This window comes from Pararge aegeria, chromosome 9 (assembly GCF_905163445.1).
Source record: "Pararge aegeria chromosome 9, ilParAegt1.1, whole genome shotgun sequence".
NCBI lineage: Eukaryota > Metazoa > Arthropoda > Insecta > Lepidoptera > Nymphalidae > Pararge > Pararge aegeria.
In genome coordinates, this window is record NC_053188.1 from 3,342,161 (window position 1) to 3,355,345 (window position 13,185).

At 35.7% G+C, this 13,185-nt stretch overlaps 1 protein-coding gene across 1 annotated transcript; it reads right to left on the reverse strand.

Annotated features, from left to right (window-relative positions):
• Window positions 1–214: 214 nt before the first annotated feature.
• On the reverse strand, window positions 215–9,022 carry LOC120626437. Its single transcript, XM_039893964.1, has 11 exons — window positions 8,957–9,022; window positions 7,911–8,007; window positions 7,298–7,430; window positions 6,294–6,393; window positions 4,988–5,150; window positions 3,767–3,982; window positions 3,347–3,484; window positions 3,019–3,264; window positions 2,517–2,602; window positions 1,113–1,319; window positions 215–316 (listed from the first exon to the last, which is right to left on the reverse strand). The coding sequence occupies exons 1-11, from the start codon at window positions 9,020–9,022 to the stop codon at window positions 215–217; spliced, it is 1,554 nt and encodes a 517-aa protein (XP_039749898.1).
• Between the last annotated feature and the right edge of the window lie 4,163 nt (window positions 9,023–13,185).

Genomic DNA, 13,185 nt, shown 5'->3' on the forward strand with positions numbered 1-13,185 from the left:
TGTACAACTTAAGTCGTTGGATTTGTGTTTTAAAAATGGAAATCCATGCAAAAGTAATCTATGAAATCATAAAACCATAATACAAAATATCGAAGTAAGTAATCCCTGTTACTACAAAACGGAAAAAAACCCCTATAGACAAAGAGCATAACCAAAAAATATAAATAACCAATTCGATATTGCAACTAAACACGATTGTTCATTTCGTAGCGGTCTACGCTCCTACGCGACTTAGGCGCGGCCACGCGTCTTCGACTGCCGGACTGCCGCGGACGGGCGATGACCGGCGACGCTCCAACCCGTCACTTCCAATGACCTGAATTGCAGGACCCCCACTTACAAGTTATTTAAAAAAATTGAGCCACCTTTAACATGAATTAGTAATGAGTAATGATTGCCTCGTTGGTCTAGTGGGCGGCATTATCCACTACGCATTACAAGGTTTGGAAAAGAGCAACTGCTGAGTTTCTTGCGTAGTAGAGTCACAACAAACAGACATACTTGACGTTTCAAAAACGATTATATTAGGGCTCATCATCATCATATCAACCCATTACAATTGTGGTCTCCTCCCTCAGTGAGAAGGGGTTAAGGTCGTAGTCCACAACGCTGGCCCAGTGCGGATTGGTGGACTTCACACACCTTTGAGAACATTATGGAGAATTCTCAGGTATGAAGGTTTTCTCACGATGTTTTCCTTCACATTTAGGGCAAGTGATATTTTAATTGCTTAAAACGCACATAACTTAGAAAGTTAGCGGTGCGTGCTGGGATTCTATGGATTTCCAATGTAAGTAGAGCTATCCTTATCAACAGAATAGAGTAGGAAAAGGATAGCACTACTAAATTCAATGTGTAATCTGCAGATTTTACATTAGAATGATTATTTATTTCGGGCGTATATTCCTCCTCATATTCCTCTATCTGCTAAAGAAGACTCCAGAAGAAAGAAACAATAAAAGAGAAACAGTTAGTATCAGTATATTCACTTCTATCAAACAACAGTTACAACACAGCAATATAATATTAAAGAACAATCGAAGAACTAAAAGTTATAAGAAAATCTAATAAAAATACAAAACAAAGAACAAAATAAAAGAAGGTGATATTACTCTACCACTATTAACATTGGAATCACCTATAATACTTTTTTCAAATGGTTTTAAATAGGGCATATATTTTAAAACCATACTCAACATTGGTCTTCGATCAACAGTCTTATTTCTTTCTATTTCAGACGAATCTTCGGGAATCTTTTGACCTTCATTCTGTAGCGTTTGCTCATCTGTATTTTGTAGGTTCCTCAACTCACGGCGAACCTGTAAAAGTATCCTTTACTACATGATTATATTAAAATTAGTACCTTTCTTTTGCCTCTTCATGTCGTTATTTATTTACATTTTGTTAAACGAAGTGCCAAAGTTGCGCCGACGTCATGGTATCGGACATGCAGTTTAATACATCTTGCACTAGTGGGAAAATCAAATGTAGAAAACAGTCGTGGCAGTCGCAGAACATAAATTCTGTTAAGTTCATTATAGTCATCATCATCATATGAACCCATTACCGACCCACTACAGGGCACGGGTCTCCTCCCACAATGAGAAGAGGTTAAGGCTGTAGTTCACCACGCTGCCCCAGTGCTGATTGGTGGACTCCACACAGCTTTGAGAGCATTATAGAGAACTCTCAGGCATACAGGTTTCCTCACGATATTTTTCTCAACGTTGAAGCTATTTACTTTAACGCACATAACTTAGAGGTTAAAAAAAAATTGGCTGTCTATAAAGTCGGCTTACTGACGATAGTTGAACGTGACAACCTCTTAAGAAAATACTGATGGAATGGTTGAATTTTTGAAAAGAAAATTTTAATTTTATTTGTGTGGTAGATATTATCGTTGCTATAAACAATTGACACCACATTCACTTTTCACTGCACTTTATCCTTGCCGAAAACAAGTAAATGTATTATTGTATAGAAGCTATCCACGCGGACGCATCGCTCACTCAAGTAGGAGAGAGACAGATGTCGAACTGTGCCTCTTTGTCGCTCGTTCCGCGCTTCAAACCTTGAATGGAACGCCTCAGAGCGAGGTAACGTCGCATACGTCATGTTTTTTCGTGCGTGCAGACGGCTCCATCGAATTATAAGACGTTGTCACGTCAAAAAGTTAGAGATGCGTGCTGGGATTCGAACTAGGCCGCCCGAAACTGAAGTTGAGCTCCTTCCCACTGGGTGAATAGCCCAGGTTAGGTTATGAAAAGGTATATTTTTTCTCGTTTTTAATTATTATAATTAATAATAAACCCAGCTAACTCAATAAAGTATTTAGAAGTAATATAAAAAGTAATGAATCTTAACAAAATTACGAGTATTTTGTTAAGATTGCGTGCCACAAAGTCCCTAAATTAAATTCCAAGCTTATTTTGCTGGGACTGAAGCATTTAGAACTAGTATATAAAATTATGATGTTTGTGAATCTAAGAGTCAACAGAATACCGTTCAAAATGTACCTTCCCTAAAGTAAAGGAAGGTGGTGATGCTGCTAAATTTCTCTCCATACGATCCAGAGCTTTTTGTAACTGGTGAACTGTTTCCGCTACAAAAGAATTAAATAATAAGTTGGTATGACATCAACCACTGTTATGTTAAATTATTGTATCAAAAGAATTATTGTATTCAATTTTTTTTTATAATATGTCGTTACTCGTTTTGGCGTTTAACCACTTTATAAAAGCGGTTAAATGTTTACGTTATATGCCAGGTGAATTCAAACCTATGGAGATGTTATTCCTCTTTTTTGTGCAATTTCAGCTGTGCAGCATCGAATTTTCTGATGAAAATTGCTCTTCTCAAATCAAAATAGCTCGACCAACTTTGGAACATATTAGATTATAAAAGTATAGTACTCAGATCTCGAGCAGTAAACCAACTGCTACCGTTACATCAGGCACTTCATAATCTTCTGACGGGTAATAAATAACTATTAACCTTCGATCGATTCATTATACTTACGATCGGAAAGATAATCGTCAAGAACATTCGCATCAATTTTTGATTCGTTTAAAATTTCTGATATGGATAAATTGAAGACCATGTCATTTAAAAACATTCCAAACGTTTCTGTATTTATACTGCGGGGGATATTCGAAGAATAAGTCGTGCTAGGAAATGTGTCCGTCATCATCAATACATCTTTTGTTTCATTTATATATGCTTTTGTATTCAAATATATGTCTTCTTTTTCTCGTGGTTTAGATTCTGCAACATCGTTTTTATATATTTTATTGCATCTTTTAAGTTTCTCATATAGTTTAGTATTTGTGTATTAATTATGACATACCAGTAGTAGGTAAAAGTTCTTTTAAATAATTGGTTATAGTTTTTACAGTCGCGGTTCCTTCTTCCATTTCAACAAATTCGTAATCATCATAATTTATATCTCTTTCTATTGATGTCGTTTCTTGGGTTTGGTCATAACCTGGAACACACGACAACATAAATTCAATGGAAATGTGACAAAATATTAATATTCTATTTGAATCATTTGACTTACTATTCGTTTTCATAGTAATTGCATCATTTAAATCGTCTAAATGAGATGTTTTTGGACGACCAACCAAGTCCGCTTTTCGCTTTAATGTTTTATACTCAAGATTTAAGCTTTTATTGCTTCTTTTATCAGCACTTGCTTGTATATTGAAATAACTTTTATTTGAGAATCTTCCAACTTCACTTACAATATTTATTTTTTGTAAAATACTTCGTTTTTGTACTGAATTAATAGTATAAAATGGTGATGTTGAAACAGAGTGTTCGTAAATTGTAGCTACAGCAAGTTTAGTCAAATAAAGTTGATCCATACTCCCAATATAATCTAACGATGCGTTCCTTTCGATTTCCAATATCGTATTCAGAAGCATATGTTCTTCGAGTGATATTTTGTTATCGTCATCGTACGTTTCATCCATAGTATAGTCTATAATTTATTGAAATATTTGCTTTTGCTGCAAGTGTTGACAGATTAACATATAATATTTACCAAAAATAACTAAGTTCAAAATCGATTAGGAACAGGGTTAATTCAATTCAAAATTAATTTCATTTAAGTATGTCCTTAAAAAGCACTTTTGACTCTACCACAAGTTCAGAATGCAGATTGCACTGAGAAGAAGCCGGCAGGAAACTCAGTAGTTGCTTTTTTCCAACATCAAACTTTTACAATAATTTTTCTTCCTTGCGGGGGAAATTGCTGTTAAATTACCACAGAGGATAATTATAGCACGCAATATAAGCGAGACCACCATAAATTTATCCAATAATAATACATTTGTTGACTTTCGTTTGAGAATATAAGCCAGATTCTACGCCGGAGTAAGACAATTTGGGATTTTTCTTTGTTTCAGAATTTTTCGTCTGCCTGGTCTGATGGGAAGCTCCGGTAGTGGTTATCTACCACCGTGAAGTACACAAAGACGTGTGATTAAGCATTCTGGTACAATGCCGCGTGGAGTAGAAACCGATTTAACATAACTTCCTTACCCCTAACAGCCTTGGCTATCAGCACCAGGTGACTTTCGTAGTAAAAAAACGAGTGTGCTTTAGACACACGACTGAAGTAATGCTTTGAGAGAAATAAAATGTTCTCTTTTGCTCCTACAGTGTGATAAAGACAATAGATAAAGTGATAAAGACACCTCCACTGTATCTAGATATACGAACTATCTATGAGTAAAAGACCCAAAAGATATGTATGTGATCGCACCTCTCTCACTTGCCCCTACTTCATTAACTTATATCTCCCTCTCAACTTCCGGCCGCCTTACCCGATCACACTATTCGTAACGCTCTTGTCACGCTTTCACCATCTTGCTCCCCGAGGCAAGGGTAAGTAAAGAAGTTTTACTACAATAACACTGTGATAATCGTAATGGACTACTTTCGGTTTTCCCGGCTACTGTAGATGTACACAAGGTATACCTACGGTAAGTGCAAAGTGAGGTAGTCTCGGTATCGGGTCCTGAACGCGATGGGCACGCGCTGGCTGGATTTCCGGGTGACCATAACGCACGTTGTGCATCAGACCAACGCGGCGCGAAATTACACACCAATCGATCAACGCTTCGTTCACGACCATACCACGGCACCTTAGTGAATGACATACTAAAAGCCTTAAAAAAAACTTTAAGTAACGTAGGAACAACGTAACGCTACTCAGTGTTTTAAACCACGGCGCCTTGGAGAGTGAAGAATAACTAGTCTAGTTTACAAATATAGTGTCACGCTCTGATATTTGAATGGTGCTCTCGGTTAAAGTTTTTATTTATTTATTAGTAATCCAACAGCGTTACAAGTTCTTTTAGTTAAGCGTACTACTATACTAAAATAAGGCGAAATCTAGATTACAAATCTAAACTGTGACAAATAAGTAATAAGTGCAAGCATGCGTGAGTGTGAGTGGGTGTGTGTTACAAAACACTGAATAATTATTCCGGCGTTATACGACGTTTATTCGCGAGGCGTTAATAAATAACACAACTTTAGTAAGAAAGAAGTTTACCTGTCGTATTAGGTAAAATGTTGGAAGTCATATTAAAATTTACAGTTACAGAAAATATACCGAAAATAGTTAATTTTTATTATACATTCCGTTCCTTTATAATTAAATAGGTATTTAATTATAAAGGAACGCATTCCGCTTCCATAAGCATTTTTGTGTCAGCGAGACCCAATTTTTCGCTACTTCAAATTTCAAACTGCTAACTTCGAACCATTAAGGTGTATGATTGTTTAAGTTAAGCTACTCTTTCGCCATTTTTAATTTTTGCTTCATTAAATATACGACCAAAAAAAATGGCCAGGCTCTGTTCTAAAATATTCAAACCCCTTAAATTGTCTATGACACGTAATTACGTAGGAATTATGTCTTTTTATAGTAATAATTGACGGACTAATTAGATGACCCACCTAAAACAAAGTTGAAAACTGATTGACATATATTCTATTGACAGACTAACACTTCGCAGGGCATGTAGCGAACACGTCCCGCGACGTGCCGTACTTGTGTCCATCAACCTAAGGCGTAGGTGTTAAGCCTGATGTGCCTGTAATTACACAATAATGGGTATACAGTGCTTTTGTGCATGTATGAAATGCACGCCACTGTACATATGATGGTAGTACTTCCCCGGACGAGCTGTCACAAAAAGCTCTACTACTACTAGGTGTAGGGAATAAATCTAGTTCCGAAGATAAACGCATAGTTAATTTATTGGTTTGAGAACAGTTACCATAAATCGACTACGTCCACATCCAACCATGTAAGCCCGCGACCAAAACATTTGGGCAAAGTCACCGTAGTAGCCATTTGTATGATCTGAACTGAAATAACTTAATTATCAATAATAATGCTAACAAACCTCAAAAGATAAATTTAACTCGAATAATTTAACCAAATGAACTTTTTACTATCATTATTACCCTATAAGCTGAATAAAAACGCATTTCCCCAGTTTTTTTACACTTGGTTCGATTGGCAATAATTTTTATGGGAATAATTTTAATACGATCACCATCTCACTCAAAATCACTAACTTGCAATGAAGTGGTTTAATCAGAGTAAACAGTGAATAATTAATTATTAGTTTTAAAATGGGTAATAGGTACGATAAGTTCATTACGCAAAAAGCCGGTGCCTTTGGTAAACCATTTATTTTGTACAAGTTCCATAATTCTAACTGATAGACGTCCAGTAGACACCAGACATAGGTAAAATACCCAAGAGTAAGATTCTCCAACTCCACGGTTTTATTTCGCTTGTGTCCAGTGATACCCTCCGATTGACTTGATTACTTAGAATTTTACCAACACTGCGCTTTTTAGTGCGGGGTCGAAGGGCATCACCTTCGGAGCACAATTTCTTCGTGCTATCTCGGCCGACTATGCCGGTAGCTCTGGTTCTTTCGTCGTGGTTTTTCTTTATAAAGTTTATTGTTATTAGGTACACAAAAAAGGTAATAACTAAAATATAAGTAATAACGTTAGTAAAGTTTTGTTCACAACTTGGAATTAAATTAGACAAAAAGTAAAGATAAAATTAAAGTTGAAACAAAAAGAAAAACTTAAAAATAATATAGATATAATATATATATATATATATATATATATATATACATTTAATTTCCCTAAAGATTATGTGGAATAGTGCTTAATAAAGTGGTATTAAGATCACTTTTATGGAGATTCTTAGCGATTACCAACTGTCAGAAAAGTTACTAAATAATGAGTGGCTTACGTTCGTGTTAGATTAGAGAGGCTTCTTTTATACAACCTGCCCTGCATTGGCCACATGTCGACCATCGTTTCGAAACGCAGCCCTGGCGCTTCGCCAATAACTGACGCCACACATTGCCCCACCGTTATCGAATCTACGAGAAAACAAATCTACGAGTATAACGAATACTACCCAAAAAATTATCTCAAATGTAAAACAAGACTATCGACAGTTTAGGTACAGCAAACCGCTCTTTAAACACCAACAGTCTCTCTCTTGAGGCCGTAGTTTATCAGGCTGGCCAATTGCGGGTTGGTAGACTTCACACGTCTTTGAGGATGTTATAAAAAACTCTTGGGCATAAAGGTATCCTCACATGTTCTTCCGTGTTCAAGCAAGTGATTTATTATTTGCTTAAAGACGCATAGAACTCTGATAAGATAAAGATGCGTTTAGAGATTCGAACTCGGTCCCTCCGAAAAGGAGTAAAGGCTTTGGTCTCCTTTTTGGGCTATCATTATTTCTCTCTTATTTTTGAGGAATTCAGTAATAATACTTTCCACGCTGCTGCTCCCATGTGGGTTGGCGGACTATATACTTTAATGAAAAGAAATAAAAATTCGTACACGCTTACATAAATCACGGCACTCGTCGTGGTTTTCAGGAGTACCAGGTGGCTGACACTGGTCGGCCCAGCGCTGCGCCTCACGAGCTAACTCTTCGACCCATCGCTACGTAAGAAACAGATTCCCTCGTCGATGTCAGCGATTATGGTCAACCTCATCATCATCTCGGGAAAAATAGAGTGCACAGGTGCACTCTATATTTCCTCACCGTCAGATCTATCTGACACTTACGGAGAGACATAAGGTGCAGGACGGACAATTTCACGTGGTTTCCGAGGCCTGGTACTAAAAAATCATTGGACTGATCCGGGTATCGAACCCGTGCTCTGCTATTAAACATGCTCACTACTAAACCAACGAGACGGTTGCGTAATATAACAAAATATGGAAAGGGAGCAGGTTATTACCTTCTCCAAAAGACAAAAAGTAATCTACGTCTTTTTAACTAACTCTATGTTAAAAAACAAGCCGATTCGAGGCGTGAAAGACAGATTTCACATTTATAATATAAATATATTGTATAGTGAATTCATTATCAGCATCATAATTTCAATATTCTACTGTTGGACCTAGGGTGTTTCGTAATAAGTTCCAAAATGGGCCGATTGTTTCCGGCTCCCAGCGATCCGCTTGAGTTTGTCTGTCCATCTCGTTGGGCGCCGACCAACGCTTCGTTTACCGGTGCGGGTTCGCCATTCCAACACTTTGATAGTGAGACTCCAACGTCTATCGGTTCTCCGAGCTGAATTCACTTCAGCTTCGCGATTCGTTATGCTATGTCGGAAACTGTAGTGGTTCTACGGTGCTTCATCTTTGGTCACTTAGAGATCACGTGTCGTGTACACTAATATTGAAGCATCAAAAACGTTGAAAAATTTGAAAAGTTTGTGAACTAGGAACATTTTAACTGTGTTGGAAATAGTGTGCACACTTCATGCAGTAATGGGTGAATGAGGGTTCTAAATGTTTTTATTTCTATGATACAGATACTCCTAACATAGCTCTCTCCATCGACCTCATTATAAAGATAATTAGAAAGGTATATTCACATTACCAGTTTAAGCATATTAGCAACAGCCGGCAACCCTCGGACGCCTCTGGCTAGTTTGCAGAAATCCATGATATATTATGAAAATTTCGCTTAATTTGCTAATCCCCGCGAAAAGCAGGAGAATCAGTGAGGTGTAATTTATAATTTCTTCAATCCTTATACTCTACATAAAACAGATCTTCGGCAATGTAGGGTACATTAATTTAACGTAATTACGTAATATTAATTTTCATATCAGATGAGTCGATCCGGCAAATGTTAATATTGGAAAAAAACTTTAACTTGTGTTGTTTGTGCAGATGTAACATGTGTTTCTGCAACTTTCATAATTACTTACGGGATACCGACAAAAAGTATGTGTGTCTGTGTGCGAACACATCTTAGCCCCACAGTAGTGGATTTGCCCATTTCCTAGCGAAGTTTGAATGCACAAAACAATTCCTAAATTTTGGATTAATATAGCATACCGCATTTTACAAACCGCGAATTTTGACTTCTTTACAATTGACATACAACTTCTTGACAGATAGCACAGAAAATTACATCCGAGGTAAAAGGAGAAGTTATTTATTTATTTATGTATTTAGCAGATGACAGTATGTAAACACTTTAATTGGCACAGTTGGTTTATTTGGTATTTTATGAGACTTATAAATACAGTGAGCTTCCTGCTTCCTGAGTCCAAGAGACTGCAGGAGCTCAGGCAGTCCAAGGCCGTGGGTTCTATACCACTGGTCACGTGTGGATGTTTATATATATTATAAGTATTTTTGTATATTCATAAAAAAATATTCATCAGTTATCTTAGTACCCATAACACAAGCTACGTACAAGTGTTAGTATCCTCTTTGGCTATAGATTTTTTTTCAGAAATTCATTATCTATATACGAGTACCTATATGGTGATGACATCATTATCCGATTGCTAAAGTTAGAATCAAATAAAGGATATAAAAAAACAAAATGTAATTTTTACACATTTATTAGATAGCTTAGTAGTTATTTTAAGTCAAAAAAGATGTATTACAAACGCTTGGCGAGTTTATACACTTACGGACTTACAAATTAACGTGGAATAATGTCGGAATACTTATTTATTGTTTTGATGTTTTGTCACGCTCTTGCACTTCAAAGGTGCTCTCAATTGAAGAGTGACAAAACAGTGAATACCGAATGTTATTCCACGTTTAAATTTAATGGTAATCTTATTGTGATTTAAATATGTGATACAAATATTTATTAAGTTATGTACAAAAAAAATCGCTCCACAGCTAACCTTTTAACCTTTAGTTTTTAAATTACTACAACACACAATAACAGAACTTCTGTACAAACCTTTCTTTCGAATGGATATTAGTTAAAAAAAACCAAAAATCCCACCCTTTAAAGAATGTGAAACGTGGTCCTATTTATAAATACCTAGGTCCAAAAAAGAAACGTCTATATTCTTCTAAAAAATAAAATTTTCCCAAATAAACAAAACACTATTGTACAAAAAGTATGATTTAAATAACAATAATAATAATATATTCACTTATTTGAGGCCCATAGCCACAGCACATGTTCAAAGGAAAAGTAGACTCGTACAAGTCAGCTCACATCATATTTGGATTGTACGCCTTATTTTGCTAAAAAGCTAGTTTTTAAACGCTTCGAGACCGGAACGGTCCTTCTATCTCACGAAGACCGCTAAGCATTTGTTGTAGTGTTAGTGTTTTGATAAATATATATGTGTATATAAACCTAAGCAGGCCAAGATCATTGCTAGAATGGTAATGTTCAATGTCTTTTACTCAATTCGATTACTCACTATGGCACGTGCTAGATGTTTTATTTTAATACTAATTTTCAATGATGAACGGTTTTACCAAAGATTAAATATATTTTTCTTGGCTGCACCGGTAATCGAGTGCGACTTGTTAAATTAAATAGTGCCAGCAGCGTTTCAGGCGAAATACTCCTAACATTCTTTCACGCGTTATCAGTTAGTCTGTAATCCGATTAGTTTACTGTTGTTATAACAAATAGGGCAGCTTGCTATGGACAAATATTCAAAGCGAGAATTCTTGAATTTCGGAGATAATTCATTTCGGGACTAAAAATACACCTAGAAAATGGAATCTAAGAGATTGGTGCATAATTTGACCAAAACTCGAAGCAAAACTTTAAGTATAAATGCAATACAATAAATTTAACTGCAATACAATACCTTATACTTGCGGTACAACAATCCAAAAATATTCATATCTAAAAATGTTACTGCATGATTTCTCTTGTTTACGATTTCCGAATAGTTTTTTCAGTTACGATTTCCGAATCTAAGAGATTGGTGCATAATTTGACCAAAACTCGAAGCAAAACTTTAAGTATAAATGCAATACAATAAATTTAACTACAATACAATAATTTGACGAAATTCTGCAACACTTTTCCTATTTTATTTCGGGATTAAACCAGTAAGTTCGTACCTTAATAGAAAACTCTAGACACGCCAGTAACTAAACAAACAACAACAACAACAAGTTTACAATCGTGCGTGACAACGCAAGTAAGTATTTTGTTTTAACTACGTACCTTATACTTGCGGTACAACAATCCAAAAATATTCATATCTAAAAATGTTACTGCATGATTTCTCTTGTTTACGATTTCCGAATAGTTTTTTCAGTTACGATTTCCGAATCTAAGAGATTGGTGCATAATTTGACCAAAACTCGAAGCAAAACTTTAAGTATAAATGCAATACAATAAATTTAACTACAATACAATAATTTGACGAAATTCTGCAACACTTTTTTTATTTTATTTCGGGATTAAACCAGTAAGTTCGTACCTTAATAGAAAACTCTAGACACGCCAGTAACTAAACAAACAACAACAACAACAAGTTTACAATCGTGCGTGACAACGCAAGTAAGTATTTTGTTTTAACTACGTACCTTATACTTGCGGTAGAACAATCCAAAAATATTCATATCTAAAAATGTTACTGCATGATTTCTCTTGTTTACGATTTCCGAATAGGTACAGAAGGCACCGTATATAAAAGCGGGTGGCCGACGATACGAGCGAAGAGAAATTAATTTTACGTGAAACAAGTAATCAAGTGACGTACCTAAGGATACCTAGTAACCTCGGCTATCATTCTGGACTACGAATGACCTGCCAATGGTAGTGTGTTCTGAAATCTTGGACTCAAGAGCTGACTATGATCTTACAAGAGTCTTCAGGTTCGTATGCCAAATCCTCGACCACTATTACGCAACAATATCTATGTTCGAGACGAAAACTCAAATCCGTAACACAATGTAATGTATAAAATATTAATAAAATTAAAGCCATATAAAACAGCACTTAAGTCTTGTAAATAAATATATTATATAATAATGTTATCTTACGGATACAAAAACATATCTTTAACTTAACTCACTTCGTAAATTGATATAAAAAGATCTAAATCATCATTACATTTCAATATTTAAATTATTTTTTGTACATGGACTACATAGATCTCTAATACGTAAGTAAAGTATACAAACAATGATTTCATAACAAAATAATACGTCCATAAAAAGAAACACATCGGCCCGACCAATGACGTATCAATATTTTATTTATTTTACGAAAGTAGACGCTACTCATATTGTGTGGACAGTGTTATTTCAATGTGTTTTTGTTCTTGAATTTCAAGACATGAGTTAGAATAAAGTAATGTACGTATCTGTACATAACTAGGTATCAAAACCCATCAACAGTTCTAAAAACGGTAACTGGACATAGTTTATGAGGCCAAAGAAAAGGGCAAATTTTTGGGTTGCCTTGAGAAACTTAGAGCTTTGAAAATATATAAATAAATAAATAAATATACTACGACAATACACACATCGCCATCGAGCCCCAAAGTAAGCGTAGCTTGTATTATGGGTACTAAGATGCCTGATGAATATTTTTATGAATTATATACATAAACACTTATAATATACATATTGACACCCAGACACTGAAAAACATTCATGCTCATCACACAAACATTTTCCAGTTGTGGGAATCGAACCCACGGCTTTGGACTCAGAAAGCAGGGTCGCTGCCCACTGCGCCAGTCGGACGTCAAAATTTGAGGCATAATGTTACAAATCAATCTGTAAACGAAGCGTTGGTCGGCCCCAGCGACGTAGACAGACGACATCAAGCGAGTCGCCCAGGATTGTGGATTTTGGAACTCCCTACAAAAG

Bases quoted from the DNA above. Each gene is read 5' to 3' on its own strand.
- LOC120626437 (XM_039893964.1), bottom strand. From the start codon at position 9,022: ATGGATTTCTGCAAACTAGCCAGAGGCGTCCGAGGGTTGCCGGCTGTT. The intron at 7,431-7,910 runs GTAAGCGTGTAC...GTTTTCTCGTAG, and splicing joins CGACGAGTGCCGTGATTTAT to ATTCGATAACGGTGGGGCAA. The intron at 6,394-7,297 runs GTAAGCCACTCA...TTGATAATTAAG, and splicing joins CTCTCTAATCTAACACGAAC to TTATTTCAGTTCAGATCATA.